The 18,558-nt window shown below is 41.1% G+C and overlaps 1 protein-coding gene across 4 annotated transcripts in view; it reads right to left on the bottom strand.

Annotated features, from left to right (window-relative positions):
• Positions 1-18,558, bottom strand: part of LOC144605437 (diphosphoinositol polyphosphate phosphohydrolase 1) — a 66,991-nt gene that overhangs the window by 29,538 nt on the left and 18,895 nt on the right. For 2 of the 4 annotated variants that reach the window (XM_078420696.1, XM_078420694.1), the window contains exons 2-3: positions 1,146-1,338; positions 630-740 (exon numbers count right to left, since the gene is read on the bottom strand). In XM_078420696.1, coding sequence (XP_078276822.1) covers positions 630-740; positions 1,146-1,268 — 234 coding nt within the window. In that variant the 5' untranslated portion in view covers positions 1,269-1,338. The remainder of the gene's footprint in view (positions 1-629; positions 741-1,145; positions 1,339-18,558) is intronic. The other 2 variants (XM_078420697.1, XM_078420695.1) reach the window with 2 other exon arrangements.

The following is an 18,558-nucleotide window of genomic DNA, read 5'->3' as shown; positions in this document are numbered from 1 at the left end:
AGCATTTGCATATTGATGCTGTGACAATTGTACGTTTGTTTAGGATAATAATGACACCATGACAAATGCAACAATAGAGAACAAACTCAACAAGCCTTTAAACATCAAAATAACAACAGAACAGTTGAAGTCTAAATAACTGGAAGTAAACTCTGAAAATACAAGCGAGGAAGCTTCAACAGCAAGGAACTGCAGATGCTGGTTTATAAAAATGGCACAAAATGCTGGGTAACTCAGCGGGTCAGGCAGCTTCCCTGGAGAACATCCCTGGATAGGTTATGTTCCATGTTGGGAAGCTCCAACATAAAATCATTTTAGAGGATTTTTATTCTCAATTCACCAGATACTTAGGATTACACAAGTACTATCTGGGGAATAAAGTTGCAAAGTAAGAATTAAAGGTCCGTTGGTTGGAACTAACTATTGTGCGATTAAAAGCCAAAAGTATGAAGAATGGAATTTTACACTTTCATCTAAAATTAGATAAAACCATTTCAATTTAAGTGATAGACTGAAGGAGGAAGCTGGCTGACACAGTTTATTCAGACAGCAGAAATCTGACAACAATTCATTAAAACTTAGTTCAAAGTTTACTGTGAAAACAGAGCAAATGATTCTTCTGTACATACTTCTTCACAGACTTCTCGGACAGCGGCCACGCTCGGTTCTTCATCAGGTTCCATGCCACCGCCCGGCACAATCCACTTGTCTGGATAACGACTGCTGCTGACCAAGAGAACCTAGGATAAGAGAGTATTTAACTTAGGAAAAGGGGTACTGTTGTTTTCTTCCATCATCTTCAATTTCATTTGAAATGCATTAGATATGGTCTGCATAAAGATCCAATGTTTTAAAAATAACACGTATTTAAAAATGAAAAACTCCCCCCAACAAATCTCCAAAAAACTCAAATACCACTTTTATTTTACCTCGCAAAGTAGTTCATTAATGATCTAACAATTAAGTTTGAAAATTATTATTTTAGAACCTACACCGACCGATCCGTGCAAAAAAATTGGATACGAAATTATTTAATATACATTTTCCTTAATAACCAGGATATAATTACAACACCACAAGGGTTCATTTTCACTTATGTAAGGCAATTTAACTAGTATCCATATCAATAATGCAATATTTATTACCTGTAAGCAAAGCAAGGCTGTCTGTGTGAATTTATTGTATATAGGAATAATATTTACACAATTACTGTAGAAGAAACAGAACCCATTTAGCCTCACTGCACCCAACAGAGTTAGGTCCATCATTTTGAATGCATGCTTGATTGTGTTTTCTTCAATTTTTTTGTGAAGTGGCAGTCATGAATTTTAGATGTGCCTATTGAAAAAAACTCCAATCAATTTTTGGTTTGAAAACAATCTAATCCCCACTTCATAAATCCGTACAAATCTTTAAAAATATCCCTTCATTACAATTTAATCTATTCATATTCTAAACTGCCATACACAATCTAATTAAATACAGAAAAGTTTGAAGTTCATTGAATTAACCATAGAAATGAACGACAGCCATTTCACTTTCTCCAGGCTCTATTGTAGTGTGCCTGGGCAAAAAGATTCTACCTTTGATCATCCTGCAAGTTCTCCTTCAGGTCACATACCACCCTGACTCAGACCAATATTATCATTCCTACATTGTCACTGGGTTAAAATCCTAGAACTGTATTTAAACCACATTTTGAAATTACCTTCAAAAGCAGAAACTAATTTCTGCTACACAATTTACAGGCTTTGATTTTTTTTTTGAACTACCAAATTCACGACAAGCAGGAAATTAATTGATTAACATACCATCAACATGAAACTGCCACTGGGATAAAGCTGGAGAGAATGCTAATGGAAAATTAGACACTAACAGCACATCAACTATCTCGCCATTTCCAAGGGGTTACATTATGGAAAATGTAAAGAACTTACACGCATAAACATTATGGCTGTCAGGCGCTGGAAGCTGAGCACATTGATTAATTTCCCAAACAACTTTCACCATAAGACACAAGAAAATAAAAAAATGACCTTGAAAACTCTTCGATACAGGTCCTCCCCAGGTTAGGGCAGGGAACAGCCCCTGGGAACTGTTCATAACATGATTTTTCTTTTAATCAAAAAAGAATTTATTCAAGAAATAAATATATACAAAACATGTTCCTTCCAAAACTCTATCCGACATTCTCAGAGGCTATACATACATTCAATACACCAATTACATAAAATTTTCCCTCACCCATGCCACTCATGTGGCTCACTGGCGTGGAATCACTTCCCTTAATTTGAGGGGTGTCTCCACCACACCCTGCCCCCCCCATGTCCAGCAGCGAAAGGACCCTAGACTGCGGTCCTCTCCCACAGAGCCTTGGCGTTGGCTGCACCGCTTCAGTTTGTCCCTCAGCACGTACTCCTGCAGTCTACAGTGGGCCAGTCGTCAACATTCCCCGGCGGACATGTCGCTCCACTGGGAGGTCAACAAAGCTTGGGCAGACCAAAGAGCGCCTTTCACCGAGTTGATGACCCTCCAGCAGCACTTGATGTCAGTCTCTGAATGCGTCCCTGGGAACAGTCCGTAAATCACAGAGTCCTCTGTGACGGAGCTGTTCGGAATAAATCATGACAGGGACCCTTGCAAACCTCTCCAGACTATCTATGCAAATCCACACTCTGCGAAGAGGTGGTCAACCGTCTCCTCCATTGCAGCTGTCCTGAGGGCAGCGTGCGCTGGTGGTGAGGTTCCGGTGGTGCAGGAAGGATCTGACTGGGAGGGCTCCCCTCACCGCCAGCCAAGCTAGGTCTTGGTGCTTGTTGGCGAGTTCTGACGATGAGGCATTTCGCCAGACAAGCTGGGCAGTCTGCTCTGGGAATGACACAAGATCCATGGAGTAATTTCCCTGCAGTGCCTGCAGGACGTTCCGTGCTGACCACTGCCCGGTGGTCCTGTGGTCAAAGGTGTTGGTCCGGAAGAACCTTTCCACGAGCGACAGATGGTGTAGCAATGTCCTGCTGACTGGCACGTTGCGTGGCATCTGTGCCAGGCTCATCCTTCACAACACAGGGGACAGGTAGAACCTCAGCAGGTAGTGACACTTGGTGCCCACGTGCCTTGGCTCTACACTCCGCCTGATGTAGCCACACACGAAGGTGGCCATCAGGATGAGGGCGACGTTGGGCACGCTTTTACCCCCATTGCCTGCCGATTTGTGCATTGTGGCCCGTCGCACCCGGTCCATCCTCGACCCCCAGATGAAGCGGAAGACGGCCCAGGTGATTCCCGTGGCGTAGGAGGGAGGGACAGGCCACCCTTGCGCCAAGTACAGCAGCCCCGAGAGCACCTCACACCTGATGATCAGATTATTCCACGTGATGGAGAGGGAGCGCTGCTTCCACAGCTCCAGTTTCTTCCCCACCTTGGCTATCCAGTTTCTTTCCCACCTTGGTTATCCCCCCCGAACCAGATCCCCAGCACCTTCAAGAAGCCAGGCTTGATGGTGAAGGGGATGGAAGATTGGTAGGGCCAGTTGCCAAAGAGCATGGCCTCGCTCTTCCTGCGGTTTACCCTGGCTCCTGTGGCCAACTCAAACTGGTTGCAGACACTGATTAATCTGCGGCCCAACCCTGGATCCGAGCAGAAGACAGCGACATCGTCCATGTACATGGGAGGTTTTGACCTGAGTGCCCCCACTGCCTGGCAATGTCACTCCTCTTATGCTCGCGTCCTTCCTGATGGACTCGGCAAAGGATTCAATCCAAAGATGAACAAGACGGGAGAGAGGGCAACCCTGCCTGATTCCAGACCTGACAGGGAAGCTGTCTGATTCCCACCCATTGATTTGGACTGCACTGCAGACATCGGTGTAGAGCAGTTGGATCCAATTCCTGATTCCTTCCCCACAGCCCATTTTGGAGAGCACGTTCCTCATGTACGGGTGCGATATCCTGTTGAAGGCCTTCTCCTGGTCCAAGCTGACCAGGCAGGCATCCACCCATCTGTCTTGTACGTAGGCAATGGTATCTCTCAGCAGCGCCAGGCTGTCTGAGATTTTCCTGCTAGGTATAGCACAGGTTTGGTCCGGGTGGATCACCTGTCCCAGAGCAGACTTGACCCAGTTGGCGATGGCCTTAGACAAGATCTTGTAATCTACATTCAACAATGTGATGAATCTCCATTCCTTATATCATTCATCTCCCCCTTCTGCTTGTAGATTAGGGTGATGCTGCCCTTCCTCATGGAGTCTGACATGCTGCCGGCTAGAAGCATGTCATTGTACACTTCCAGCAGGTCTGGGCCCACCCAATCCCACAGATTCGAATACATCGCTTCCGGGAGTTTTACTCGAGTCAAAGGAACGGATGGAGCCAGTCAGCTCCTCCAGGGTCAGTGGTTGGTCCAGACTTTCTCGCTTGCTGTCCTCCAGGACATCCGTGACAGAGGACAGGAAGTTCTGGGAGGAGGTGCTGACTGTGGCCTTTCTGTCGTACAAATCCTTATAAAAGTCTGAGCAAGACAGAGTAAGAGGGAATTTTGTCAATTCCAGACAGATTTGCAGCAACTAATCCTTCTGCAGTCGAGAGGGATGGATGTGAGAGAGGAACTTAGAGTTGAAGGGCAGGCAAGCTCGGCTCTTTAACTCTGAATCCTCCGAGATCATCTTCCGGTCCAGGGTTCGCCTCGTGGAGCAGGATGGGACGTGCTCATGCTGTTCATAACATGAATGGTTCTCAAGTGGGAAACGTGGCTGGAAACTACGCTCCCACATGGCAAATGATGCCACAAGCCAACAAATCCACACTGCCTTTGGATTTGGCGAGTCCAAATCACTCTCCCAAACATTCACTCAGAGATACGAACTATATACAAGTTGTTATTCATATTACTGAGGAGAGCCTACAATTGAAATGAATGAGACTTCACTTTTGTTTTAAAGTTACTATAGTAGTTAATATCTGGAATTAATCACACCTACAATTTAAACACTGCAGATTTTATACCAATCATTGCATTTAAATAGCCTAGCCAACAATTGGCCTACCAGGGAACCTCCCTGCCCGAGGTCATCTGTTGCCAGCCCCGACTTGTTCTAATCTTTTCTCACCTCCAGTTCTTCCCCCACCCCCACCTGAAACATCACCTATCTATTTTTTCCAGAGATTCTGCCTGACCCGCTGAGTTACTTCACCACTTTGTAACTACTTTTCCCTAAAATAGCTTAACTGGTATGGCCATTATCCTTCTACCACTTTTGCTTTCCTCACTATAATTTTGATAATTTAACAATTAAAAATTATCTTAAGTGAACTATATTTCATAGCACATTAACATTTAAATATCCAATCCTGTTCCAGTTGCAGCTAAAAATATATTTTACTATTAAGAATATGGTTCTTCAGATTACATATTCGTAATATCTAAAAGATAATAGAAATGAACGGTGCCACCAATTGCAGATAAAGTGCCAAAATGTGTTTTAAGTGGAAAAGAAATGGCAACAAAGAGAATCTTATGACCTTCAATATTGAGCATCCCTATATTAATTTGTCTATTTGGTTTATTTCCCAGTGTGAGCTACCAATTTGTTTGAAATAAGTATAAACCCATCAAAGTGAGCGTGCAATGCATTGAGTTGAAAGAGTCAAGAGCGTTTAATTGTCATATGCACCGGTACTATGAGATTCTAACTTGCAGCTCATGTCGTTGACTAACATAAATCAGATTCAAACATTTACACTGACCTGCCAGATAATATCCAGTGCATGATTAGAACAATCTAGCTGGCTTCTGACCCAAAAGAAAAGGAAGCATATAAGATGGGAAATCTTTCCTGGAAATAAAAAAGGATCCGAAATTGAAAAGATTCATGCATGAGGTGTGGGTTTAGCTGTAAATGCAATGGATGATTGCACAGCTGGACGCAAGGGCAGAATATTAACGACAGCACAGATTAAATTGTATCTTGTTACAAATCAGTATCAGGTGTTAAAATTGTTAAGAATGGGGAGATTGAAGGAGTACAGAGTGTATGGTTCGATGCTGGCAATAACTAAACTCATTTTGAGAATATTTAGGTGCGTAACTTTGGTTAAACTTTAGTTTCAGCATATATCATAAATTTCTGACACAAAAAGAAAATATGCAGATGCTAGAAATCGTAATAAAATCAAAATACAGCAAATAGCACATCAGCTAACAGAGTGGAGAAGTGAAAGGTTAACATTTTATGTCATTCAGTGCAGATTTAATATTCTGATGATGGGAGATTAATTATTTCTCTCTCCACTAATATTTCCTGACCTGTTGAATATTTCTAGCATTTTGTTTTTAATGTACTAACCATAACCTCACAGGAAAGCTGATAGCCTTATTTAAACAAGGGTGCTGCAACAGATACATTTTTCTGTGGAAATTTTACTTGCGGTTATACCACAATTACAAAAAGTAATTATACAATATAACTCACTAATACTATGAAAAAATATTGGAGGAACAGCACCTTGGGTAGTTTACACCCCAGCAGTATGAACATTGACTTCTCTAACTTCAGATAGTCCCTGCTTTCCCTCTCTATCCCCTCCCCTTCCCAGTTCTCCAACTAGTCTTCCTGTCTCTGACTACATTCTATCTTTGTCCCACCTTCTCCCCTGACATCAGTCTGAAGAAGGGTCACGACCTGAAACGTCACCCATTCCTTCTCTCCCGAGATGCTGCCTGACCTGCTGAGTTACTCCAGCTTTGTGCCCACCTATGAAAACTTATATTTGAAATGAGAACTGCCAACTTGAGCAATAATATTGCTGAAACCAAAACTGCCCAACATACACCATTAAATAAAAATACAACCGTTAATCGCCAAATTTGATTTTTCTAGTAAAACGCTTTGTCTTACTTTTCTGTTTCTTTTCCAAACCATTTTCCCCATTGCTTCAAAAAGTTACCTTTCAAATCCTTTTAACCTGCTTTCTATTGGTCCAGAAACTACCTGGCTATTGCATGAGGCGATGTTCAGCTGGTGAAACATTAGCTGTCAAATGTGAAAGCTAAAGACTTAGCCTTGACAAACTCAGCCATCTGGACCTATCAGTTTGCAAAAGCCCTGTACTGTTAGGCTCCACCTGTAGGGCAAGGCAGGGATAGGGAAAGTAAGACAAGACTACCTTGCTGTTTCTGTACAAGGTCTGAATATCAGAGACCCCCAGAAAACTATTGCAACTGATTACAGATGCCAAAACCATGCCTTGACCATAGCTTTGCTCTTTATTAAAGCCTGCTGTAGGATTTTGAGGCCAAAGGCTTCGTCTAGCACTGAGGCTCCATTATTATCATTGTGGATTACAATAATACTGCCCCACTATGTTTGCACCAATAACGATGCCAAATTGAAGTAATCCCATTAAAGTAATTGCCGCACGTCACCCAGATCCCCTCATCCCCTTCTTGTTCACTTGTTTAAATGACTCTTAAATGTTGCTATCATTTCTGATTCTACCACCGTTCCTGGCAGTGCGTTCCAGGCACTGTGTAAAAAATACTTGCACATCTTTAAATTTTTCCTCCCACATGTCAAACCAATGCCCTCTAGTATTTCCCATTTCCACCCTGGGAAAAAGGTCGACAACCCACCCTATCTATGACTCTCAATTTGTTCAGGTTGCCCCACAACCTCCAAAGCTTCAGAGAAAGAAATTCAAGTCGAACCTCTCCTTTTAGCCAAACCAGGCAACATCCTGGTGAATTTCGTATGTATCCACCCCAAAGCCTACATTTCCTTCCTATAACGTGGCAATTGAAACTGCAAATAATACTCCAAATGTAGCCTCAGCAAAGTTCTACACAACTGCAAAATGACTTACCAAGACGATGAAGGCAAGTATGCCGTAAACCTTCTTTACCACATGATCTACTTTCTGGGATTAGTGGACTTGCATCGCAAAATCTCCGCGTACATCGACACTCCGACAATAACAGCCCTGCCATTTATTGTATATATTCTTCTTGCGGTTGAGATCAAGCCACCTAATACTGACATGTAGAAAACATATAGATAAAGCCTTTATCTGTTTGATGGCGGGAGGTGTTGCATGGCACTCCTGTAATATCTGACCTACCGCCTTGCTAAGATAGTTTACAAGATTATGTCTTCTGCAAAAACAACTCACAACTGCACTTGAAAAGAGGAGTTTTCACTAAATGACTTCTTGAAATAATTGGGTTTCGTTGGTAGATCTATTGGGTTATGAAAATTTAATCATGGTAGTGAGATTTTTCCATTATAATTGTGTTGAACAGAATACCAGTAATTCCACTTTTTAAATTGAGTTCCAATATTCAAATTCTAATTAACAATTTTAGTGATTTGTTTAATGGCTTCATATGTTTTCAATACGTTTTGATTGCTCCTGACAAATATTTTGAAAGATGATTGAGGCAACGATTGGCTCTATCAACATCTTTATCCCTGCAGGTTTGGTGCGCCAAGCTTATTCTCTTCCTGTCATCCCTCTACCCACCACACTGGGAACAGTTCGTAAGGCAAGATCAGCATGGCAGTTTTCACCAAGGGAACCACACAAGTACGAACTTTAGGAGTAGGGGTCAGCAAGTAGCTCAAATACTCCAGTGTCTTATTTTTTTTATTAATACATCCAGTTACCACGTTAAAGACATTTTAAATTAATCTGCCCTCACATTAACATGCGTTAATTACTATATTACTTAATTATTTTCTCATTAATTAACTATGATTAATTGACAGTCTTCATTTGGAGTCATCCATTCATTAATGAAACTACAACAACCTTTTCTTTGGTACAAAGTTACCTAGGCAGATTCAGTACTTCTACTTAATTGCTATTTCCCAAATTTGGACCCTTAGACAGCAAACTGAATCTCCTAGTATAAACCAAATGGATTTACTAAATAATGTATTGGGTCTTCCCAACATCAGGACTTAATAAAGCAAAAATATGTTAGATTCATCTCCAGTGCTGCACTAAATGGAGTGTCAGACCATAAGCAAACTATTACCACCTGTAATCAAGGCCAACAATGCCAGTCTCATGTAGTCATCCACTGCAGCCATAAATCTAATGGATTTGCTAAAGCCAGCTGTAGGGAATATCAGATTTATGTTAACTGCATCTTTCACATGATTACATTTAGTACGTCTGGCAGATTTATTTTGGGCTTGCCACTAATTGTTAGATCTGCACTTTGGGAAACAGAAATTCAAAGGCACCACAACCAGCATTGAAATTACACATGGTTTATTAATAAGACACCATACACTGCACCTTCAACAAGAGAATGGTGACATTCAACAATGTGGCAGTGAAATCATGCAGAATTGCAAGATTCACTGTTTGGTGGCGGTTGGTGGGGGGTGGAAGGAAAAGTATGTAGACCTAGCAATTTCTTCTCACTAATCCAAAAATTAGGTACTGGGAGTTGAAATTCAGCTTAATCCCAAATGCAAAAAATTGACACACATTTCTGGGTGTCTAAAGGGCCTGTCCCACTTAGGTGATCTTTTTGGCGACTGCCGGCGACTGTCAAAGTCGTAGCAGATCGCCGAACTTTTCTTTTACCCGACGATAATGACCACGACAATGCCGAGTCAGGTCGAGATTACAGCGTCCTCTGAAACATCGCGAAGATTCCCACACTGTCAATGCTTCTCCGGCGTCCTGGTTTTCGCTGAAATTACTGACAAGTACTTGAGAGTTTTGAAATATAACACCTTGTATGGGTTACTTAAAAACCAAGCTTCACTGTAACAAGGAATAAACAGGATTTACTTCCAGTTTACTAATAGCTGTATTAAAAATAAAAAATAAATTTAAGTGGTTAAGTGGATTTTTGTGAAAAGTGTGTGGGCATTCTTTGAAAATATAAGGGAGATGTATATCTGGTTTCTGGGTAGCATATCTGGGTTTGGAGCCCACTTGAAATGTAATGGCTGAGGCCAAAAACATTGCGAAAATTCCCACGCTTACCTGACCGTCAAACTGTCGCCTCCAATCTACCTGTCAAATGTCCTGACGGTAAATAAATTGGTTAAACACAAGTATTCTATGGTATTTTGAAATGACTTTACTTATTTTAATATGATGTGCTTCTAAATGCATCTTAAGAGAACCTATCAAACCTGGGGACAGCATGCGACAGCGACCGCAATAAGCTACGATGCCTGGCGACAAGTCAACTGTCGCTGAGAGAATTCAAACCGTTTGATTTCTCGGCGACGTGCCAAAATCCACTACGATCTTTGGAAGACTCCACACGGTCATGCCCGCGACACCCCGGCAAACTGTCGGCGACAGCCTAGTCGCCGGCAGTCGCCTTAAAATCACCTAAGTGGGACAGGCCCTTTAGCTTCTGTGAGGAAATGCAAGTACTGAATTTTTTTATAAATCTACTTTCATTTTTTTATCATTTCCCAGCACTAAACTCATCCAAAGTTCTTCATTGTGTTCTTCAATTTCACTTGTCTGAAAGTAACACTTTCTCTCACAACAATCGGCTTTTACGAAAACCGTTTCGGTTAAACCCATACTGTTTAAATAGGTCACTCAAATTGCATTGCAGAAACAAAGAACTGCAGATGCTGGTTTATACCAAAGATACACACGAAATGCTGGAGTAACTCAGCAGGTCAGGCAGCATCTCTGGAGAAAAAAGGTGACGATTTGTGTGCAATTCAAATTACATTTTGTCCTCCGCGAAATTTCCAATATATATCCTCATTCTTTTCTGTTCACAGCTCCAAATACCAGACTGAAGGATACAATATTTAAACAACTTTTCTTTCAGTTCACAAGAGCTCTTGCACCTGGCTTTCTCAAATTCCAATTCATTGACTACAGTCACAGAATATTACTGCGCAAAAACATCATAGCTCATGTGGATGTTATTCATCTCATACCTTCCTTGGCCCATCTGTGTTTCAATACTGAACTCTGACACCTGGCGTACGATGAAAAATCTTTTAAAGTTATGTTCCAACTGAACAAATCGGCACATACTGATACATCTTTAACACAAATATAAAATGAGGCATCAATAAATCATACTGTCAATTTTTTTTATGAGGACTAGATGTGGTTGATCAGTTCCTCAGCAGGAAGAGCTTTCAAAGAAATGTTAGAGATCAGGGAAGTTCATTTTAAACATATCAGTAAAACAAGGAAGTCTCAGAACCTTTCCATTTCCCTACAATTTCAACAATGCTTCCCGGGACATGAAATTGTGAAATTAGCTTCAAGATTGCAAGAATGGTGCCATTGTAAATTACTATTTTCTAATAGGAAATAAATGTTGTGTCTAGAGTAAAGAATATTGGTTTTAGACATGTTTCGGAGAATTAAGTGTCTTTTATTGTAATCCAATTAATTTTAGTACATGACAAGCTTAAAAAACTATTTTGGTTTTTTAAAAATCATTGTACAAATAGGTTTAATTGGCGGCAAATTTGTCAGATTAAGAAATTTATGGAGACATGAAACTGCAGATGCTGGAATGTTGCATAGAACACAAAGCACTAGATAAACTCAAGGGGTCTAAATAGCATACGGTCAGATATCATCTCTGAAGAACATGGATAGGCAACATTTCACGTGGGGACCCTTAAGGATTCCTTCTTAATAAATTTACGGGCTTGATTTCTATGTGCAACTTCAGGACAACTGTCCAGCAGGATAGAGCAGGTCATCGGAGATGTCCTCATTCTTTAGGAAAAGGGAGTTAGTTCCCCTCTTCCATTACAGATGAGGCTCTCACTAGGGTCTCCTCGATATCCCGCAGCTCCGCTCTTGCTCCACCTCCCCACATTTGTAACAAGGACAGTCCCTGTTGTCCTCACATTCCACCCCATCAGCCGTCGTATACAACAAATTATCCTCTAACATTTCCGCCACCTCCAACGGGATCCCACTACTGGCCACATTTTCCCAACCACCCTTTTCTGCTTTCCGCAGAGACAGTTTCCTCGGCAACTCCCTGGTCAACTTGCCCCTTCCCACCCAAACCACCCCCTCCCCAGGTATTTTCCCCTGCAACTGCAGGAGATGCAACACCTGTCCCTCGACTCCACCCAAGGACCCCGACAGTCTTTCCAGGTGAGGCAGAGGTTCACCTGCACCTCCTCCAAACTCATCGATTGTATCCACTGTTCCAGGTGTCAACTCCTGTACATCGGCGAGACCAAGCACAGGCTCGGCGATCATTTCGCTGAACACATCCGCTCAGTCCGCCTTAACCTACCTGATCTCCCGGTTGCTCAGCAATTTAACTCCCCCTCCCATTCTCAATCTGACCTTACTGTCCTGGGCCTCCTCCATTGTCAAAGTGAGACCCAGCGCAAAACAGAGGAACAGCACCTCATATTTTGCTTAGCTTACACCCCAGCGGTATGAACATTGACTTCTCTAACTTCAAATAGCTCTTGCTTTCCTTCTCTCTCCATCCCCTCCCCAGTTCTCCCACCAGTCTTACCGTCTCCGACTACATTCCATCTCTGTCCCTCCCACTCCTGACATCTGTCTGAAGGGTCTCGACCCAAAATGTCACCCATTCCTTCTCTCCAGAGATGCTGCCTGTCCCGCTGAGTTACTCCAGCATTTTGTGTCTACCTAGGATAGAACAGGAAGCAGGAATGCAACATAACCATGATGGACGTCACAGTGGTGTAGCAGTAGAGTTGCTAACTTACAGCGAATGCAGCACTGGAGACCCGGGTTCGATCTTGACCACGGGTGCTGTCTGCAGAGTTTGTACTTTCTCCCCGTGATCTGCGTGGGATTTCTCAGAGATCTTCGGTTTCGTCCCACACTCCAAAGACATACAGGTTAATTGGCTTGGTAAATGTAAAAATTGTCCCTAGTGGGTGTAGGATAGTGTTATAAATTGTCCCTAGTGGGTACAGGATACTTCCAGTATAGTCCCTGGTGGACTCTTCAGAGGTGATGACCACAAGATACAAGATGTAGATTCAGACTCCTCAAGAGATGCAATAGATCCCATTGCCCCAAAGAGCAGACAACATATTCCTGGCCTTCAGATCAATAATTACTCCATCAACATCATTAAACGACTTGATCTTTTGTATATTACACTGGTGCAACTGGCTGTTGCATTTTTACTACTCATTGGAAGCAAAACTATTTGTATATCAGTCCACATCTTGAACAGCGGATACAGTATATGAGTTTGGAGGAGGTGCAAGTGAACCTCTGCCTATTCTGAAAGGACTGTGAGGTCCCTGGACAGAGTCGAGGGAGGAGGTATAGCGACAGGTGTTGCATCTTCTGCGGTTGCAAGGGAAGGTACCTGGGGTGTGGGTGGTTTGGGTGGGAAGGGATGGGAACGGTCTCTGCGGAAGGCGGAAAGGGGTGGAAATGGGAAAATATGGCGCGATACCATTGGAGGTGGTGGAAATTTTAGAGAATTGTGGGTGTTGTATGCGATAGGTGCTGGGTGGAAGGTAAGGACTAGGGGAACTAGAAGCAGCTGGCACCAGCAGATTGTAAGAGAGAAACTGGAGTAGATAGATTTGTTCTGAATTGTTCTTGGGGGGGGGGGGGGGGGGAAGACAATGGCCTTCATGTTAAAACAAAAGGCAACTTCAGCCTAGGTACACAGTGGAATTGCATGTGGTCAAGTGTGAAAAGGAGAGAGTGGGGAGGAGCCCAGAAATTAACTCAGCTGGTTACTCAGCTACCAGAGTTAACACCAATACAATTTAAATAACAGGCATATTTTTGCCTACCTGCTGAGCAAGAAAGTATGAAAATAAAACCACTATGCATTCAGATACTGGGGAGATTCTTCTCTACGATTGAAATACAATATTCAAACAAAACTACATTGTACTCAGATGAAATGTTGGTTGCTTCAGCCAAGAAACCTGAACACTAACGAATAAAATTGAACAACAGTCACTGAGGTGATTGTATCTGGAATTGTTGTTAAACTAGAAAATAAAATGTCAGGCTGCAAGAAAAGTCTTTAAATAAGAGTGCCCGTTTTGGAAAAAAAATCAACGAGCATAAACATTGACTTTTCTTGAAAAGCTCACAGTATAAGTTTGGGTCCTGCTAAATGATCAGACTATTTCATCACCTCTTATTAGAACAAGCTGCCATTGCATTCATGACAAAAAAGAGAAATGCACAAGCACCAAAATATTGAATAGCTGAATGAACATTTTTGAGAAGATCCTACACAAGCTGTATTTTTTGAAGAATGATGTGCCCTCATTTCTTAATGACATGGGATACAGAATGCATACTAAAAATCATTTAAAACCAAATCAAGCAACAAAGCTTTTGTACAGCGTAATTAAAACGAAACTTCGATGTTGCCATGACTTTGCGAGACCATGTTTTTGGCAAGCGTCAGCAGCATATCCATATATTTTTTTCAATATGTTATTTATGAAAGGAGCTAATCACATAATATTTATTTTACTGAAACTGGTGGATAAACTAAATATACAACATTGTCAGGAAACACAAAAACACCTTGTATTAAAATAGTTGGAAAACTACTTGTTGATGTTTTAAGTACAAGACTTTTGAGAATCTGCTGTTCCTTGCCTCTGGTAGTTCTGTGATACACAAAACCTACCTTATAATGATTCATCAATGCAAACGTATGATCCAAAATCGCTGGCTTTTTTTCACGGTAGAGGTAAGCCCAAACAAGCCAGAACCACAAGATGGTAGAAATAAAATCCTAAAGGTACATCACTACTTTGCTGTCTGCCAAAGCTTTCAAAGACTTGAGAGTGCTGGGTGTCCCTTAAACAAAAATTAAATCACAACTTTTTTGGAACACAAAAATAATCAATTTATTCTAACCATTTTTCCCACAGCCACTTACCATACATTCAAACAAATGGGCTTAAGAATGCCATGCTGCTCATGTAGAGTAAACAACTGATCCCTCAGATCCTCCACACATAACATCCATCAGCTTGAAATTAATTCCAACTCTTGATTTCTAGGTGACAGTTTTCAATGCATGTTCACACCTCCTCCAATATCTTGGGCTCTCAATTTATGCACCTGTCTCTTACTTGGCACCTTATAGAAAACGAAATACATCCCAAATACAGGTCACCCTTTCAACTCTCCTTGTCACATCCATAAAGGAACTGAGCAAACATTGTTTAATTTTCCATAAACCCCATGTTGACTACTTTTTAATTTATTCAACATTCCAAAATCATTAGTTGACCACTCTGATTGACTCCAACATCTTGCCAAAAATAGATATTTAATTAACTGACCAATACTTCCTCACCTTCCTTTTTGAGCAGAAGATACAAATGCTTGAAAGCACATCACCAGATGGAAGAACAGCTTCTTTCCCATTGCTATTGAGACTACTGACCGTTCTTATGAACAATCACAAGATCTCCCTACCTACCGCGCTGCGAACCTTGGGCTTGCTCTCTGTAACTGCAACACTATAACCCTGTAATATTGCATTCTGAACACTGACATTTTCCCTTTGCTCGACCTGTTGCACTTGTGTACACCTTAATTGTACTCACGTAGAGCACGATCTGACTGATAGCTCACGTCTTTCCACTGCATCTCAGCATATGTGACAATAACAAACCAATAACATGGGACGGACAGGTCTAGCTTTGGCTCTCTTTGCTCAGAGTATCAGTTTCCATTCCAGAGTAAATTTCAGGGTTTTTTTCTTACAAAATCTAGAGTTAGATTGCAACTCGACACAGGCAGCGTTACAGAAACAAAGAACTAGTCATTATCAGTTCCATTCCTTGGGAAATTATCTTAACTGACCACAGTCCTGAGCAATGAATCAAATTAACCCATGTTTCAGTCAAGGAAATCAAAAGTCCTGGTTGCCAATTGAAAGCTAATTCGAAGAGCTTAGTCCTTCACTAACTGTATATCTCTGCCTTCACCCTTCCCTTCCCTCTACTCTGTCCAGTTTTTGTTTGCAAATTAAAGAAATTAGACTTTAGCATGATGGAACTCTAGACCACATCGCTGGACTTTAATTAAAACAAATGTTTTACCAACAGATTTCTTCAGGTGTGCCCAAGCCTCATGACATGTGGCTGCTTGCTGAATACAAACTGGAGGGCCTATTTTTTTTAAAGAATGTGATTTTGCTACAAACATGCAATCAACACATTAAAAAAAAACATATGCAATGACCTTTGCATTAATCACAGCTATTGACTCCAATTAATAGCCTCACTTAAATCAGATGGGCTCACTATCAACACTGTAGACTGTGGAAACGTGCTGTGAATAAATTAACTATCAGTTTCCTTCATTACAAGCCAAACATACATTTCAAAAAGTACTACTTTGGCCGTAAACCATTTTGGGGCTTTGCAAGGTCATGAAAGGAACTATCTGGAGTCTTTTTAAAATGTTATATTTATTACTTGCTGTTTTCAATTTAACTTCTGTAGAAAATAATTTTGAATGCTTTGTTCTTCAAACATTGTAACCAATATTTGGGTAACCATGAGTCAGGATAGCCTTGCTTGTTTTTTTGTTAAATTGTCAAGTTCAAGCATTTATCAAAAGGGTATTTTCTTCTGATTGGACATCAGTCTGTAGATAAATATTGATTTCTTCTGGATAAATTATGGATTTGAACAGTTTATCTGAGCCTGTTGTTCTTTTTTCTTCATAACCATAATTTGCAAATATTGTTTGCGTATTGCTCTTTATCTGTTCTCAGATGAAGGAGTCTATTAAGCACTGCAGAACTGAATAGTAAAAAAATCTGCAACAAACACTAGTTGAGATGGAGAATTATTACTCGAGCAGAAAGTAGTAAATGGCTGATTGCTGCTAAACAAGAGAAGGAAGTGAAAGTTAAAAATATTAACGACTATCTGTATTGTGGATGCAGACACAGTAACTTTAAAGAACAAACATTTCTCTCAAAATAATAACTCAAAGGAAGAATTTGCAGTGCAAGTGCAAAAGATTGGATCTTCAAAGGAACAAAGTAACAAATTAGTCGAATGGCCTCCTGCAGTGCAAGGCAACTCCATTGCTGATCTTTTTTAAGCAACACCATGATGATGTCATAAATCTAGCAAATGTTTTCAACTATGAGGCATTACTATCGTTAGATCATACGTTTACACAGAGCACAGATCAGTACAACACAGGAACACTTGCCAAACAGGATGCCAAGTTAAGCTAATCTCCTCTGCCTATATTTGATCCATATCTCTATCCAAAAACGTCTTAAATGCCACTATCGTATCTGCCGCCACATTATGCCTAGCAGTGGACTCGGCACCAACCAGTCTGTTTAAAAATCAGGAATAACAAATTAGTAACAGCAATGATGACCAAAGGAATGAAGTTCTTGTATGAACTACGAGAAGCAATAAATTACACATTTCTATGCATTTAAATGGCTCAGTGCCAATAACCAAGATGCTCCACAATTAAAATGGTAGTGATATCATACCAACCAAAAAGGATGAATTGCGACGTAACTGGAGTGAACTCTCAATGTGATACCTTTTTATTCAAGGAGAAATAGGAGTGGAATGGGAGGAATAGGAGTGGAATAACATGAGTTAGCACTAATATGCAGGAAGACAGAATCTTGAATCCAGGATTCAGTGAAACTTGGGTACCACAAGGTCATGACTGCTCAGCTGTCTTGATGAGTAACATACTATGCAAGTTCAATGATACTTTATGAAGTTTAGTTTGGAGATACAACATGGAAATGGACCATGCCGATCAGTGATCACCTGCTCACATAATTTCTATTATCCCACTTTCACATCCACTCCCTGCACGCTTGAGCATGTAGGAGGTAACGAGCACCTGGAGGAAACCCATGCGGTCACAGGGAGAACGTGCAAACTCCACAGACAGCATCGGTGTCAAGATCGAACCTAGGTTTCTGGCACTGTTTGGCAGCAGCTCTACCCTCTGAGTCACAGTGTGCAAGAGAGCGCTTGTATTTTATTAAAACACTTAAAAGCAAAGCTAAAACTAACCACACATTCCATTAATTACCAGAGTGTCTTGAATACAAGTGTGAAAATGACACAACAGGCAAGTGTAGACGTCTTCTGTTGATTGGCAGTGACTGTTCCATACAAGCCTTTGTGCTTTTTTTACACTGTATAACCCAATTTGCACAAAACAAATTCCTAGCATCAATACTTCAATGGAGGCCAGACTTGTCATTCTCTATATACAATCCTCAATATAGCAGTGAACAACAACTTAACATTTTTCTTGGCACCAAACAGCAAATTGAAATCCTGCTAAGTTACTTGATAATGTAAATTTGGTTATTTAGATCTGAAATATAAACCTAGTATCAGTAATGGTGACCCAGACTGTTGTAAAATTTTATCTGGTTCACTAATGCCTTTTTGGAAAAGAAAGCCACTTCCCTATTTGGTCTTCTACATCTCCACACGACTCCAAAACACATCAACTTGGTTCACTCTTAACTGCATTCGTAATAGCCCAACAAACCATGAATAGAAAAGGCAATAACCACCTAACCATCCAGAGA

Source organism: Rhinoraja longicauda, chromosome 24, assembly GCF_053455715.1.
Source record: "Rhinoraja longicauda isolate Sanriku21f chromosome 24, sRhiLon1.1, whole genome shotgun sequence".
NCBI classification, from domain to species: domain Eukaryota; kingdom Metazoa; phylum Chordata; class Chondrichthyes; order Rajiformes; family Arhynchobatidae; genus Rhinoraja; species Rhinoraja longicauda.
The sequence above is the reverse complement of the archived record's forward strand: the minus strand, read 5'-3'. Positions and strand labels throughout refer to the sequence as shown.